At 37.9% G+C, this 15,829-nt stretch overlaps 1 protein-coding gene across 1 annotated transcript in view; it reads left to right on the forward strand.

Annotated features, from left to right (window-relative positions):
- unc119a2 (unc-119 lipid binding chaperone a2) overlaps positions 1-15,829 on the forward strand; it is a 20,200-nt gene continuing 4,371 nt past the window's right edge. The window contains exons 1-3 of the mRNA XM_079486191.1: positions 1-552; positions 14,069-14,182; positions 15,257-15,347. Coding sequence (XP_079342317.1) covers positions 261-552; positions 14,069-14,182; positions 15,257-15,347 — 497 coding nt within the window. The 5' untranslated portion in view covers positions 1-260. The remainder of the gene's footprint in view (positions 553-14,068; positions 14,183-15,256; positions 15,348-15,829) is intronic.

Genomic DNA, 15,829 nt, shown 5'->3' on the forward strand with positions numbered 1-15,829 from the left:
GATCGTCAAGTGGTGGCGTCGCACTAGTGCAAGTGGTGCGCGTCAAACGACCCCCTCCCCCTCTGACAAACAGTGGTACGGTCCTCGACCGAAGCGCCACAGCGATTCGGACCGAACGCGCACGCAGACATTGAGCGGAGAACAGGAGGATTTAAATACCTCTAAGCGGGCGACCTGCTCAGCCCTTCGGGTGTGGGAGGGTGACTGTTTGTGTCTTTGCTAGACCGGGGGAGCAGGGGGAGGAGGAGGAGGAACGGATAATGAGCTATTCTTGTACCAGCACAGGCAACAGCCAGGACCCATCGAGCTCTAAATCCGGCGTCGTTAATCCCGGTAGTTGCAGCGGAGGCGGAAACACCGGTAACGGTAACAACAGCCACAGCGTCCGCGGCACCACAGCGAGCTCGAACCCCGATTCAACCGAGGCCATGAAAGTCAAGAAGGGATGCAACGCGACGGATGTCGGGGTCCCTTTAACCACAGAGGAAGATCTGCTCGCGAACAAAACCATCACCCCCGAGGATGTGCTGGGATTGCAGAAGATCACTGAAAGTAAGTGCTCGAGGGTTCGGATCGCGTTCGGGATATTTCGCATTGCATCGGGTAACATGCAACGACATCGAATAGGTTGCGACGTAGGAGGCTGATTCGGGATTTATCATTATGAGTGATCACACAGATCCTCGTGTTTAGCGACGGTGGACCATCCTTGGCTGTATTGTAAATATTATAGTTCGCCAAACAAATATCCGCCAGTTACATTAAAGAGGGACTTGCTTAAGAAACAGATGGTAGAGACTGTGTGTTTATCAAGCATCAGTGTTTATTACAGCCATCAACATCTCAACCCACCGACGTCTAAACATTACAGTGCATTCATACATCGCAAACATTATAATGGATTCAGGATTGAGTTTTGTCTTCCACGCTGCTAACATTTTAGTATAAAAAAGAAATATACAGTGAGAGTTGGCAGGAATCGAGTGTAATTGACCTATTCGGATTGGTTTCCTCTTTAGATCTGTTCTGTGCAGGACTAAGCAGCATGGTTAGGTAACAGGTGGCAAAGTAAGCTCTCCTTCAAGGGTTTTAAAGGGACAGTTCACCCAAAAACATTTGTACACAGTCATGTTTTTCCAAACCTGTATGACTTTCTCTCTTCTTTAGAACAGCAACGGAGATATTTAGAAGAATGCCTGAGTCCCATTGACTTCCATTGTATGGACATTTCTCAAAATATCTTCGTTTGTGTTTCACAGGTTTGGGGATGAAAGCGAATAAATGATGACAGAATTCTATTTTTGTGTAACTTTCCCTTTAAAGGTCTTTTAAAGTCCATTGAACCTATAATAGACTTCATGTACCCTCGAAAAATGCTTCCTCAAACTCTAAAGTCTGAATCCATTTGAGAATTGTATTAAATATGCGCTCTTTTATCGTTACTTCTTCATTTGGTTGACATGAAATGGGTTGCTCTTCGCCTGCAGCTGCTGGTAAACTTATTGTTGGACATGATGTCGGGCGTGCCTAGTCATCTCCATCCTCTTTATCTCCCTCTGTTACTCATGCATACATTGTTGAGGAGTTTTACCTGCACTTCTCACCCACTCACTCATACATTTACTCTTGATAGGAATGTACCATTCGCTTGTCGGCCATCTTGATCGGTTTATGGTTCGTATGCAAGCGCATCATCCGTATTTTTTATATGCACATCGCACTTTGACTACCCACTTTGCACAAACATGCAAGATCAACTTGGTTTTGTCCTGTAGGCTTTAAAGGTGAGTTTACACACGCAGTTTCTACCAATCTCGTATAAATCTTGAGTACCTACAGAGTAGTATTGCATACTTCGTATCTTCGAAGAGTATTAAGTTTGATCAGATTTATAAAAGACAGATGCAGCTGTACGATCATTTCTGTAAAAAGATGAGCACCTGGAGGCGCGCAAGGGGGCGGAACTACAGCACGAGCACACAATACTTCATCGCATTGATTCACTGTAAGTTTGTGTTGTTTACATTATGCATGTACACACCAACAAAACACAGACATGATGTGACTCAGTTTGACTTACCATGTGCGGTCTTTTAGCGCTGGGACTACGAATTTCTTTCAAGTTATATATTGGCTATGAAATGATCCCACACAAAAATTGCCTGTCAGTCTTCACAATCCTCCTTTGTTATCCTCTTCACAAAAAGCTGTAATTTATTTTCAAAACTCAAAAGTAATTCGGAACTAAATTGTACTTTATTACACATTGTCATAAACGTTAAACACTAAATCTTACTAATCTTACAGTCTTATTAAATGGTCTAAGCACGCTTGTATTCTGATGTGTTTTGAGTGACTAATTTGATGGGTTCAGACAGTGAGTTCAGTGTTTGACATGAGTTGTTTCAACAAAATGAATCGGTTCAAATGAATCATTAAGTCGCGAATCAGACAATAACGGAAATTGATGCGCTTTTAAGCTTTCACAGCTGTTAGGACATTACAAAAGAGAAGTTTACACGGAAAACACTTCCCTGGATAGGATTTATTATTTTATGTCAGCTGCATGTGCAGAACACTTAGGGAAGAAAGGGCAATCTGTAATTCAGGTAAAAATGTTCTCCGAATGCGCCACAGGGAACATGGATTCTGTCTTCCGACCTTGCTTTTGATAAACGTGTGACGGAGAGAGAGAGTTCAGAAACCGACATTTTTGTCTTTTGAGCAGAACGATCAGAAAATGACATCAATGTTCCGTCAGAGCGTTTTAAAAGCACATGGAGCAATCCGTCCCACGATGCTTTTAAGGCTTTTCGGTCTGAAATGAAGTCAAACGCACCAAATGAAGTCAAACGCACACTTTAGTTTGGAATAGCATGTTACCTCCGCTTTAAGAAAGGTGTTTCTTATTTGAAACATCCTCCAGCCAAATTGTAACAAATTTTGCCATTTTTAATAAAAATTTTTTAATTTTCTTACAGGGCATTGGTGCATCCATAAGGGACGGTTATTCTCTCAACAAAACATGTAAATGCTAATGGCACTCTTCTTTAGTAATGTAGATTTAAAGAAATGAGGAAGCGTTTGCTTGCTGAGTAGATAAGTTTCTAATGTTTCCCAACAATAATGTCAGGTTTATATTTGATTCCAACCCACTCAACCAACATGTTCATTTGGTCAAAGCCGTTACATAATTTGCTTGTAGGATTTGACTTGATGAACTGCCCTGTTAGGCCTCGGTCGACATTTGAAAAACGGCGCACACACAAATCAACAAACCGCTTCGCTTACTTTGCTCATGACATATTTTTCCTTTGGTTGGTTTGTCGGTGTCATCACAGAGATCTAACCTCAGCTGTGTTGAATGCTCGATTGTCAGATCCTGACAGTTGTTTTGATCTGTCAGCATTTGAAGCCATTTAACTGCTCTGAGTCATTTATCTAACTTTGGTGACCAAGTGATCATTTTCATTTTATTTCTGTAATGTTATAGACCTGAACAGTCCGCTCTCCAAATTCTACCAGGTAAAAAGATTGTTTTCCTTATTGGACTGCATGATCTGAGAACAGATAAGGGTAACGCCAAAAATGCATTGCTGGGGCATATGTTGAGGTTTTACCATGGAGACTGTTTCTGTAAATTGCAGGTAAAGACCTGCCCCGGATGCAGGTGAGGGTATTCCTGAGGCGATGAAATCCGTAAGGGAAAGGATTTCTTTTAAGGGCGTTGCAACAAAGGTCTTAACCGTCACCCTTCCCTAATTGTTTAGACTGATTATCCCACTGCGTTCTGTCTTAACACAGCAATAGAGAAGTGGTTGCCATAGTTGCGCAATAAAACATACATACCTTTGACTTTAAAATACGCAAATTTAATATTACAGCTACTAAAACATTTGACAATACGTGGAGGAGAGTAAAAAGATGACACTAAAGACAATAAAGATATTATTTTAGTAAAAATGTAAAACACCATCTAAATGAGCTATGATGCATCCAATAATTGTGTGTTAGTCTCTTCTTTGAAAATGAGCGTCATACTGTCTCCACTTCAATGAACATGATATCATTCATTGTGTTTGGGACTTAAGGGAGCTGTATTGGTCCCTTAATTTTTTTTGCGATAAAAAGGACTTTGTTGCAAATTTAAGAGAATAATTTAGCAGTTAAGTTTCATTACACTCTCCGCTTTAAACAAACCAGCTAATGGAACTGGGAACTGGCCAGCAAGACGGCACAATCCACTCCAATCTCACACAAGCTCACTCGCTCTTCAGGAAGATATGTCCTTGACTCCAAAACATTTCATTTCTTCATCAGGCACGTTGATTCTTCCGAGTGTGATTCTAGTCTCTGTTAGTGATATTTCTGAGGCAAAAAAGGCATCCTGACTGAATATGACTTTGAAGAATAATGCAGTTGGAGATGTAATAGCACGTATGATTTTTCTTCATCAGAAAATAACTGCATTATTCTTCAGGAAGAAAATAATATTCGGTCAGGATGCCTTGAGGATGAGTGAAACGTGGGGAATTTTCTTTGCCTCTGAAATATCCCTTTAAGTGAACCATTAGGTTTAATTTGCAACCCGTTTCTCTTAGCGTCGGGTCGGGGCCAAACAATATACACCCAGCCATTTGTTTAAATACACACTGAAAAATCTTGTTTGACCCAACAATGGGTTAAAACCATAGTCTGTATACAAAAAAACCTCACCCGTAGGTTTCTCACGAATAATCGAAAATTATGGGGGAACCAATAACGTGGTTGGAGTCGAGGCGCCTGGTTGGCTGAAACCACTTGGCACTCAAGTGGCCATGCACCTAATCTGCTGAATTTTAAGGCTTAATATAGATTAAACGGGTGAGTTGTAAAAACATTCACCCTCCTCACAGTTGTTATGAAAGGTAAAATTAGCTATATAGACCTGAATCATTTTTGTACCAGGCTGTTAACATGTTTGTTTCCGCTGTAAAGTTGGCCATTTTAACATGGGGCTCAATGAGGTTCTGCTGTCTTTTGGAGCCAGTCGATGAATTGCAGTTTAAGTCACTTCCGTGTTGGCTTCACGGGGAGATTGGAAGATTGACCCTTGGTTAAAACAAACCAGCATTTTGAGTAGAAACAACCAAGATGGTAAGAGGGTGTACAGTGACTTTTATTTGCCTTTTATTAATGTTGCTATAAATGTCTTTCCTGACCGTCTTAAACTAAGAGATGTAAGGGTACCATTAGGCCTATTAACAAAAAAAGTCCATTCTCAGGAATCGCCAGCATGTGGTTTGGGTTTCTTGGTTTGGTGACTATTAGGTTGTTAAATGAAACTTGTGATCCTTTTTGTTTGAAGGAATAGTTCCCCAATAATTCATCTTCTGTCGTCATTCTGTTCCAAACCTTTATGATGTTCTTTCCTCTGAACTGCTCTCTATCATAAAGTGAAAGTTGATGGAGACCAAGGGTTGTCTTTCAAACTCCAAAAAGTGCTATGTAAGTCCATTATATTCCAGGGCCATATGATACTGTAGCTTTGAAACAAACTGAAATGTGTTTTTTGGAAAATCTGGCTTGACAGACATATCATTCACTTTCATTGTGTGGAAAAGAGCTTTTTCGATATATTGCTATGAATGACTTCTTTTGTATTCCACAGAGGAATGACAAAGTAAGCTTTCAGTTTTAATGTCTGGACTTCAGAAGATCTGGAGGATGTAACTGTCACACATTTCTCATTTATGGGTTCTGAAAAAGAAAGGGGTTTCCATTATTTGTGCTGTCTGAACTTTCGTTATCCTATTGCAGCCTTAACCATTACTAGGTGAAATATTAGCCCACCCCAGGAGAGATAGTTTTGTATTGTTGACTAGACTCATATTTCAGCCTGTCGAAATCAAGTTTCTTTAGTGATACTCCGAGCCATGTAGAGAGAGAGTCGCGACAACAGAAATTCAGATTTTTCGAGCGACACGTGATTCATGGAGCCTTCAGATAGGTCCAGAAGATATGTTTTTTTTCATTCTTTATTGCTTTAATTTTTTATTTATTTGACAACTCATGTCTTGTTTTATAAGTTTTCCTCAATTGATCTTTAACCACAGCTCCATGAGTTACTAGGAGGTTTCGAGGCTCCATGAACCGCCATTGTTGTGAAAAAACGTCATAATTTTCTGGCCCTCAGATTCATTGTTGGGTAAGATACTCTGAAAAAGTAATGAATTACTAGTTACTAATTACATATTCAATAGTGTAATTAGATAACTGTACAAATTACTCGCACCAAAAGGTATTTAAACACTTATTAATAATTACCTTCTATATCCTATAGCAACCCTGATTCTTTAAGTGATTTATGGATAGACATGAAACGGCCCTTTTAATGAATTCAAATAAATAATATTAAACTACATATTTAATATGTAACAACAAAACCAGTCTTATGGGTAAATCTTTCTAAATTGAGATGTTAATCTGAAAGCTGAATAATAAAGCTTTCTACTGATGTTTGGGTTGTAAGGATATGACAATAAGTGGCTGAGATACATCCGTTTAAAACTCTGAAATCTGAGAGTGCGGAAAAAGAATCTAAATATTGAAAAAAATTCCTTTGAAGTTGTTAATCTTTGGAACTGATGATCTTTACTTAATATCCTAATGATTTTGTGCATAAAAGAAAAATAAATAAATTTGACCCATACAATGTATTGTAAAGCATAAACAATATTTGGGTCATTCTATAATTGGGGTACATGGCATGTTTTGGGGATGTATATGTAATATATATGCCATAGATAGATATAAATCTTTAAAAATAAAATTTCAAAATGACCTTTTCCCCATACCCACCACTATATTTGTGAAAAGTCTGTTTTGTTCCAAAGAGGGTTTATATAACTGTAACACAGTTCAGTGGAGGTGGGAACCGGCGGATGTCAAACAAGCTTTTAAAACATCTTTTAATATAACAAAAACAAACAATAAAAAAAACTCCCTCACTCTCGACTGCCGGCCACACAGACACACAAAAACACAACACAAAGTCCAGGCCTGGTCCTCTCTCGTCATACCCTCCTGTCGCTCCTCTCTTATGCTCCCGGAGCTCCTCCGTGAGAGATGCGAGACCGGTGCACTCACATCACCGGCCTCACGCCGTTCCCTCACAGCTCTTGTCCCTCCCTGCTCGCCACAATCACATAAAACTTTTTCATCTGCCCAATGTTGCTCATTGTATTCTGTATTTAATGCTAAATATAAATAAATTGTATAATCAGATTAGATCCAAAACATAAAAATTTTTACTCTTTTACTGTCCACTCTGTTATCCAGTAAAGGTTCAAGTAAAAGTTAGAGTGGTCAAAAAAGGTTATTCTGATATTGTCTTAATAATATAAGTATTTGTCTGACAAGTATTGATAGAATACAAGAGTCAGTTGGACTTATAAAAAACCAGGAAAGATCTCTTAGCTTGCTGAGGCTGCTATGTAAACAACAGTTTAGGTCTTCAAAGAATTGGTGTCTGGGATCAGTACAATGTTATTTCATATCACTTATTACTTCCGTTTCAAGGAATGATGCTTAAAGACACATGCACACAGAGAGAGAGAAAGAAGGGCCAGTGGCTGACATAAATTTGGTGGTTTCCTGTTGCCTTTTTCACTTTTGTTTTTTGACCACGTGTCTGTTAAACTCATTTCGTGCCAGTAGGCTGCCAAGTTTGGCGTGGAGCTTATAGTGGACAAGCCTTTTGATATTAATATAGGGCGATCCAGGGTCACATACAAACTGCCAGAGGCGCGATGGTCATGTCTATGCTGACCGTGATGCAGATTTCTTGGCTGGGCATTTGCTATGCTGAGCCTAAACCATCTGGACACGCTTGTTGTTTTGCGACCTCTATCAGGTTTCTCTCTCTGTAGCGTTCGTGCGTGTTTGTGTGCAGAGATAAGAACATGAAGTTCCTGAGGTTTTCGCCCCATGCCTATGCATCCTGTTTGTGTCAGTGTGCACAAGTGTTGCGAGACGGGGGTAAACGGTTCAAATCTTCATTCTTTCAAAATGACTAAGAGCATCTTTTGAAAAAAGTCATGTCATGATTTTAATTCAAATGTCAAAGGATTGCAAGCTAATGCTCACATGTGACAAGGCACTTAAGAACTAAAAGAATAGGTCATAAAAAACTCACTAGCTGTAATTTTCACACTGTGGATCCCTCACACAAACACGTACAGAAGCTTATGGTCTCTTGATTTGAAATGTTTTTATGATCTCAAAATGTTTTTGATCTGAAGACAAAGGCGTATGTCTGAATGATTGAAATGAAGGAAAAATTAAATAATGGCAACATATGAAGTTCTTATTTTTAGACTTCGAACAAGTAATGAGCAAAAGCAGCCAATAAGAGCACATTATTAGGTGTCTACTTGAAAGATGTTAATAAATATACATTTTGATTTGTTTTATACTTTTGTTCATTTTCTATTAATTCACATCTAAATAGAGTGGTGCAGAGATAAAGTAGGCCTATTTTTGTAGGCCAACCCACAAGTTAGCACCGCATGTTTTTGATGTTTACACTTTTGATCCATCAAGATGATGTTTACACAACATTTACTTTAAAGCTGAAATACAATCTGTAGAAGAAAAAAGATTGCATGCTATAAAAAGACAACACTAGGGTCACTCGATATCATTGTCACCACCACCAACCTCAGACAACTTTTTCGAACCTTTAAAAAAACGTGTTCATTGGTAAATAATTATTCTGTAAATTGATCGTGTGTTGCATTATTCGTAAGATACAAAACATGTAGTCGCTTTTTGCAAGTTGTTTAGCAACCGCCGTTTTTAAGATACGATAAAATAAAGCTAAAAAAACACAAGCTGATGATACTTGGTGTGTTTTATGTCATAGAATAAAACGTGAAATATTTTTTTCCGGTTACTAACCAAAATCCCGGTCTTAAAAGTTTTGCTAATGAAGCATTGTGGCCTAGTTGTGTTACAGTGCAATTATAGCAAACATCATGTGTGTATGTTGTTTCTAATGGTCAGTAAATGACTGGTGTTTCATTTCTTAATATTTAATAATTAATGCGGATTCTCCATTTCCTAAAATTTACTCTGCAAACATTACATGAGCATGAGTTCATTAGTTCTAATGGCTCTGTTTATTTAAAGTTTATTCCTCTTTTGTTTCTACAACGATATGAAAATATAGGAAAGAGAAGTAACAGAAGAGACAAAACACTTTTATGAAATAAGAAAAATCTCTGTCGCCCACCGTGTGAGATGTCCCGACCCATACATGCACACACCTGCTACTCTGAATTACCTCAGTGTTCTGGGCGATGTGCCTGAAAGAGGATTACACTCCACCACTTATAAACTGATACAAGCCTATTCCTATACACACATAGACTCATAGAGCTTTTACAAAAAGCTGGTGGTGATTCATAGCCAGATGGCGCGATGGGATGGAGAGTTCATTTAAATGATTCTTTATCTGCTGTCAGTGGCCGGCAGTAACACAATAAATGTATGCTCATTTGTAAGTCGGTTTTGATAAAAGCGTCTGTTAAATGACTAAATGTAAATGTTCATCTTAAAGTTCTTTTAATGCATGATACTGAGGAATTGCAGTATATCAGATCAAGAATCCTTGTTAGCATCAATGTACGGCACCGTGTGTCTGTGCGCAACTAAACATGTTTGACTTGTGCTGAAAAGTGGAAAATAGTATTCAGACTTCGTTTCCACATAATAGCAATGAACTTATATGAGATAATATTGGAGGCTTTGAATGTGAAAGAGTTTTGTCAGTAAAATCATTATACAAAAACAATTACAGTTTAGAGAAAAGGAATGTCCAATAGGAATTGTCCAGATTTGTCTTAAAATCCATGTTTTAGTTAGAGAGCTGTTATGTTTACGTGATGGGTCAGGCTGCTTTCTTCAGAGCACATTCATTACCCTGAACGTTATTGCTACGACTATCCACTAGATGTCACTTTTCTTTTTACAATGGGTGGATGTTGATCTTTTTTTAGAAATATCTATAGGATTTGTATTGAATCTATAATCATTGACTCGAATTGAGAGCTTGTGAATCAGAATCGAATCGAATAGGGACATCAGAATCGATACCCAGCCCTGACCCAGGGTCAGAGAGTGTTTGTTTGTGAGAGAGGCTGGTACAACATGTTTTTGTGTGGAAAGGGTCTGGTTGCGCGCTGTGTTTGGTCAGTGTTGCTGTTACATCACAGAAAAGGTACCTGGATCCTGCCTTCCCTTTAAATCTCCTGATCGCTTCCAATCCAACCCTGTGATGCTGAGGCGCCTTAAGCTGCTTAGGGCCTAATCTTGACACTGGGCTCCAAGAGAAGCACATGTACTGTGAGTTGGGTTTTGTTTGCTACAATAATGCTAGGTAGTATTACGTAGATGGCAATCTCATTCTAGTTAGAATTTGATTGGATAAAGTTTGGAGATTTCTTACAAATTTCTTTTTAACGTGTTTCCACTGCTATTGTTGTTTTCGTTATTTTAAAGCTGTATTCTACAAAGTTGGATTGTGCGATTTATTTAAGGCATTGTTCACCGATCACATGCTACAAATGTGCAGGTCACAGTTCACCAAAATCTCCATTGTAGAGATCTTGCACCCAGGCACAACAAGCTAGTTGTCATTGCTAGATCTGAGAGTCCTGGCAGGAGGCCTGATTATACACTAAGATGAATTCGATTTGCCATAGGAAGCCAGTGAAGTTGTTGAAGGATGGGACTTATGTGACAAATTGTTGTTAAATGTAAGTACTCAAGCAGCAGAGTTCTGTACCATTTGAAGACGATTGATAACTTTGACAGGTAAGCCGCATAATATGGAGTTGTAGTCATTCAGTCTGGAGGCAATAAAAGAGTGAACTACAGTTTCAGCCTCATGAAGACAGAGTGAGGGATAAATACGAGCAAGTAAATTTGAATATCATCAGCATAACTATGAAAATTAAGACCATGATGTCTGATAATTTGACCCAATGGAAGCACATAGATGAGAAATAAGAAGGGACTAAGAACCGAACCCTGTGGTACACTATGAGAGACAGTAGCAGTATGAGATCTTCATTTATCCATAGTTCTCGTTCCTTCAAACCAAACTCTGTCTATCCGATATATTTGAAGTCAGCTACTAAAGAGCACCACCAGTGATGCCGATTTCAAAGGTAGATTGTTAAGAACTTTTAGAAACGCTGTCTCAGTGCTATGAGAGGGTCGAAAACCAGATTGAAAAGACTCGTGAAGAAATGAGACTGTAGTTGTTCTACAACTGATTTCTCAGGTATTTTTGCAACAAATGCGAGGTTTGATATCGGTCTAAATTTTTCATAGTGGTGTTTCTAAGACAAGGTTTCTTAAGTATCGGAGATATGGCAGCTACTTTTAGATCCTGTGGGACATAATCAGTGGTAAGGGATCTGTTTATAATATGCGTAATGTGTTGAATATTTTTTTTGGAATAGGATCGAGTGTGCAGGAGGCAGAGTTAGATTTAGTAATCAGTTTTTTAACCACAGATGTACTAGTGTGCAAGAAATTGCTAAGAGGATGATCGACTAGGGACGAAAAGTGGCGAGTGAAGACAGATGGAGAGAAGGCTTGGTAGATGTTATCGATTTTGCTTTGAAAAAATAACATTAATTATAAAAAAAACACAGATCAATAGAGCCATTAATAGCTCTGAAACATGGTTTAACAAGTTTGTTGATCTCAGAGAACCAGGCTTTTGGTTTACACCCAGTGGCGGCGCCAGGGGGGGTCTTGGGGGGGCCCATTAGACTCCCCACCCCTTCCTGATTAAAAAATATTTGATATATATTAAAATATATATATCCGGGAAAAAGATTTAAAAATCGTTCTCTTCAAACTACGCAGAACAATAATAATTAATAATTTAATCGACATATAAAAAATATAAACATCAGAATCAATGCGACGGCTCATGAACGTTGCTGCCGCTGCGCCTTGCGTCATTGTGTTCAAGGCGCTGTCGCGAGCCCGCAAGGGGGTCATCATAATGGAATTATGCTTAGGGCACCAATTTGGCACTGGGTGTGGATATGGCAATGAAAGTTCGAGCATATTGTTTGCAAACTACAATTGATTTATTAATTAATAACAAAGTAGTTGATATGCTGTGTTATTTTATTTGTTTAGTAGCATTAATATGCAGTTATTACCCGTGTCCACTGTATTTTCTGTTGGTTTTCATGAGACCCCCCTTTAAATGACCAGGATCCCCCATTGTTCCCCCAATCAAAATTGTCTGAAGCCGCCACTGTTTACACCTAGTTTTAAAGTAGTAGGTTTTCAAGTAGTCCTGTCAAACGATTAATCACAATTAATCGTGTCCGGAAAGTTTGTGTTTACATAAAGTATGTATGTGTATTGTGCATATTAATTTTGTATTTATTAACACATACTTATACATGTGTATATATTGAAGTGAAATATTAAATATAAATATGAACAAACGTTATATATAATTTAAATTATTTTGATAAATATAAATAAATGCATCTAAATATTTCCTAATATATATATATACAGTATGTGAATGTTTTTCTGTTTATAAATATGCACAGTACACAAACATATACAGTATTATGTGAACACAAACTTCCAGATGCAATAAATCATAAACCTTTATTCTTGATGCGATTAATGGTTGGACAGCCTTACTTGCAATTGATATTGTACACATCCTGATACAGTTGATGATGAACTATTAAAATATTACTGTAAACAAAATTGTGAAATAAACCAGTAGTGTGTGATGCCGAAGGAAATAAAAAAAGAATTGTAACTAATGTCAAGTAAAAAAACATTATTCAGCCCTGAAGTCACTCTCCGCACTGTCTGGACAGGAAATCAGGAAAAACAAACAACTGTGAATATTAAGTAGCAACGACTGTGCATCTTAATAAAGAGCTCATTTGCAATTGAAATGTGGTTGTTGTGTAAGCGCTGATGAAACACACGTGATGTTTTTGTTCACATTATTGTTTGCTCTTGTATTGTACTGCTAAACTACATGCTGTAGGGTAGCCATTTGTTTCCCTTCAGACGTTTTATACATCTCCAGATTTGTTAATCTAGTGTGTGAGACGGACAGAACAGAATTGTTCAGGTCGTTCGAGATGGAGTCGAACGCATTTATAAATACAATTGGCTTTGTCTGTGCTCTACGGATTCAGATTCATTAAGACGAGTGGCATTTTTAATGGCCTCTGTTTGTATAAGACTCCCTAAGAAGGATATAATTTATGTCAAATAACAGCCCACGGAAACTAGCATTCTGGCATCTTGAATGAACCGCCTCACAATGAGTCACATTGCACCGACCTGTGCAATTTATAGCTCTCTTAAAATACCCACAATGCACCTGCAGAGCGTCAAACACTGAATGGCAGCGTCACGTCTAATAGCTACAGGGATTACTGTGCAAAAATAGCACGTACTAATGTGTCTGCATGTGTGTTTAAAGTGTTAATGTTGTCTGTGAAGGTCTGTGCCAAGACACAGGGGATCGAGAGTTCGATCCCAGCAATTGCACATTGTCAGAAACAATGTATCGTACAATGCAATGTAAATTGCTTTGGATTAAAGCTTCTGCCATATGCATAAATGTTAATATTGCACAAGTATAGAAACTACAATATGGTATTGGTTAGGATTTTAAAGAATGTAACATTGGCCCCCACTTACCATTATAAGGACACAAACCCCAGAGACATTTCTCAAAATATCTTCTTTTGTGTTCAGCATACAGATGTGCACGACATGAGGGTGAATAAACGATATAATGTGCTTTTGGGTGAACTATCCCTTTAAATTATATTGTACGGTGTATAATCGAGCAACACAGTAAATAAGAAAATTAAATTGACTTGAAAAATATGAAGTGGTCTGGGAAGAGAACTGTTACATACAGTTTTTGTATGAGTCATTGTGCTGAGAGGCCATCTGTCAGGAGAATACATTTGTAAATGCGGCTTAATTGGTTTCTCTTTGTCTGCAGATTATCTGTGTAGTCCAGAAGACAATGTGTACAACATTGACTTCACAAGGTTCAAGATCAGGGACATGGAGACTGGAACGGTACTCTTTGAGATCACCAAACCTCCGACCACAGGTGAGAATGAGCTTACAGCCCTCTCTCCATCTCCAACGCTCTGATGCAAATCCTATACTGTAAAAAGCCCATCGTTTGACAGAATTTTCTTGGATTGTTTTACAGGTTTGACACTAGTAAATCATTTTTTAACAGAATTTTACCATTTTTACCCCAAAAAAATTCTCCAGCTGGCAGAAAGTTATTTTTTAATGGATTTTTTTAGAGTGTACAGACAGTTATATAAGTACAATCGCTTAATGTCATTTTGATGTATGGTATTATTGCAAAATCTAAATCATGTGTTTATTCTATAATACAGAGATCTTTTGCGCATTGTTCTCTTCCCTTTATTTAAAAGATAAATGGGCAATGTTCACATTAGTGAAGAACAGTGGATATCTTCTGTATTATTTTCTCTCTACATTGTACTTCAACTTTATTCTACATAACAAATGTCCCTGTATACATGTATATTTATAAACATGTATACATATAGATCACCACACTACAAAGAATAGGGGGGGGTGGTCTTAAATCAATGAATAATGTATTGCAGTAGTGACACATGATGCTAATGTATCAGATGTCTTGTGTTCTTCAAGTGTTTGTTGATGGAAGGTTTACATGCTGTAGGAAACTCTGAACCACGTGTTACTAGCAAGGGCTCATGACATTTGACTTGCAAAAATACTTTCCTTTTTAGAGACTGTTGTTATTTTAAGTCCACTCTTAAGTTAAATGGTTCATTGTTTCAATTGTACTTGTTTGTACTTCTAAATCAGAAGTTGTAGTTCAAATCATTTCCTTAAAATTCCTACAGCATATAAGAAAATGTCTACTTGTGGTGATACTATACAAGTGCTTGTTAAGCCATTTTTTGGTGGTTTTACAGCACGCCATGACTGTATATTAGATATTTGTTGTTGTTGTTTGCCTATGGCATCTTGTTTGCTAATGGCATTTGGACCTGGAAGTGGTGGTTCGTGATATCAGACTTAACATTAGATGTTTAGATTAAGGTAATGATGCACACACTTTTATATCTGTGATGTAAAAGTTGTATTTCATTATTCTGTATGTTTTTTTGCAAAGGGGATAAAAGAGATGTTGATCCAAACGCCGGACGGTTTGTACGTTATCAGTTTACGCCGGCTTTCCTGCGGCTACGACAAGTAGGAGCCACGTAAGTACCTTTAAGTTTAGTGAACGTATGTTACGTTTGTAGTAAATGTACTAAAAAACGGAAAAGCGTTGACGCCTATTGAGGATTTAAACTCTGAAATTCAAAACGCTAAATAACATAGAAAGGATGCATTTTCTAATTTGTTGCTACATCGTGTCTGGTGTGTTAAATACCTTTACTTAATATTTGAATGACTTCTTCTAGTCCTCCATATAACAAAGATCAAGATCTTCAAACATAGGCCTAATGACTAATGCTGAAAATAAACAAGGTAGAATATGTAAGGACAGAGAACCCATGCTCATTAAACATCTTCCAGGAGATTTCATGTTTATTAAGGTCAAATTCTATCAAATAAATCAAGCTTAAAAATTTCTTTAAATTAAATTCATGGGGAGGTTTCCCGGACAGGGATAAGCTTAAACCAGGACTAGGCCTTAGTTACATTCAATTTAAATAGTTTTTTAGAACATACTCTACAA

This window comes from Barbatula barbatula, assembly GCF_947034865.1.
Source record: "Barbatula barbatula genome assembly, chromosome: 22".
Classification (NCBI taxonomy): domain Eukaryota; kingdom Metazoa; phylum Chordata; class Actinopteri; order Cypriniformes; family Nemacheilidae; genus Barbatula; species Barbatula barbatula.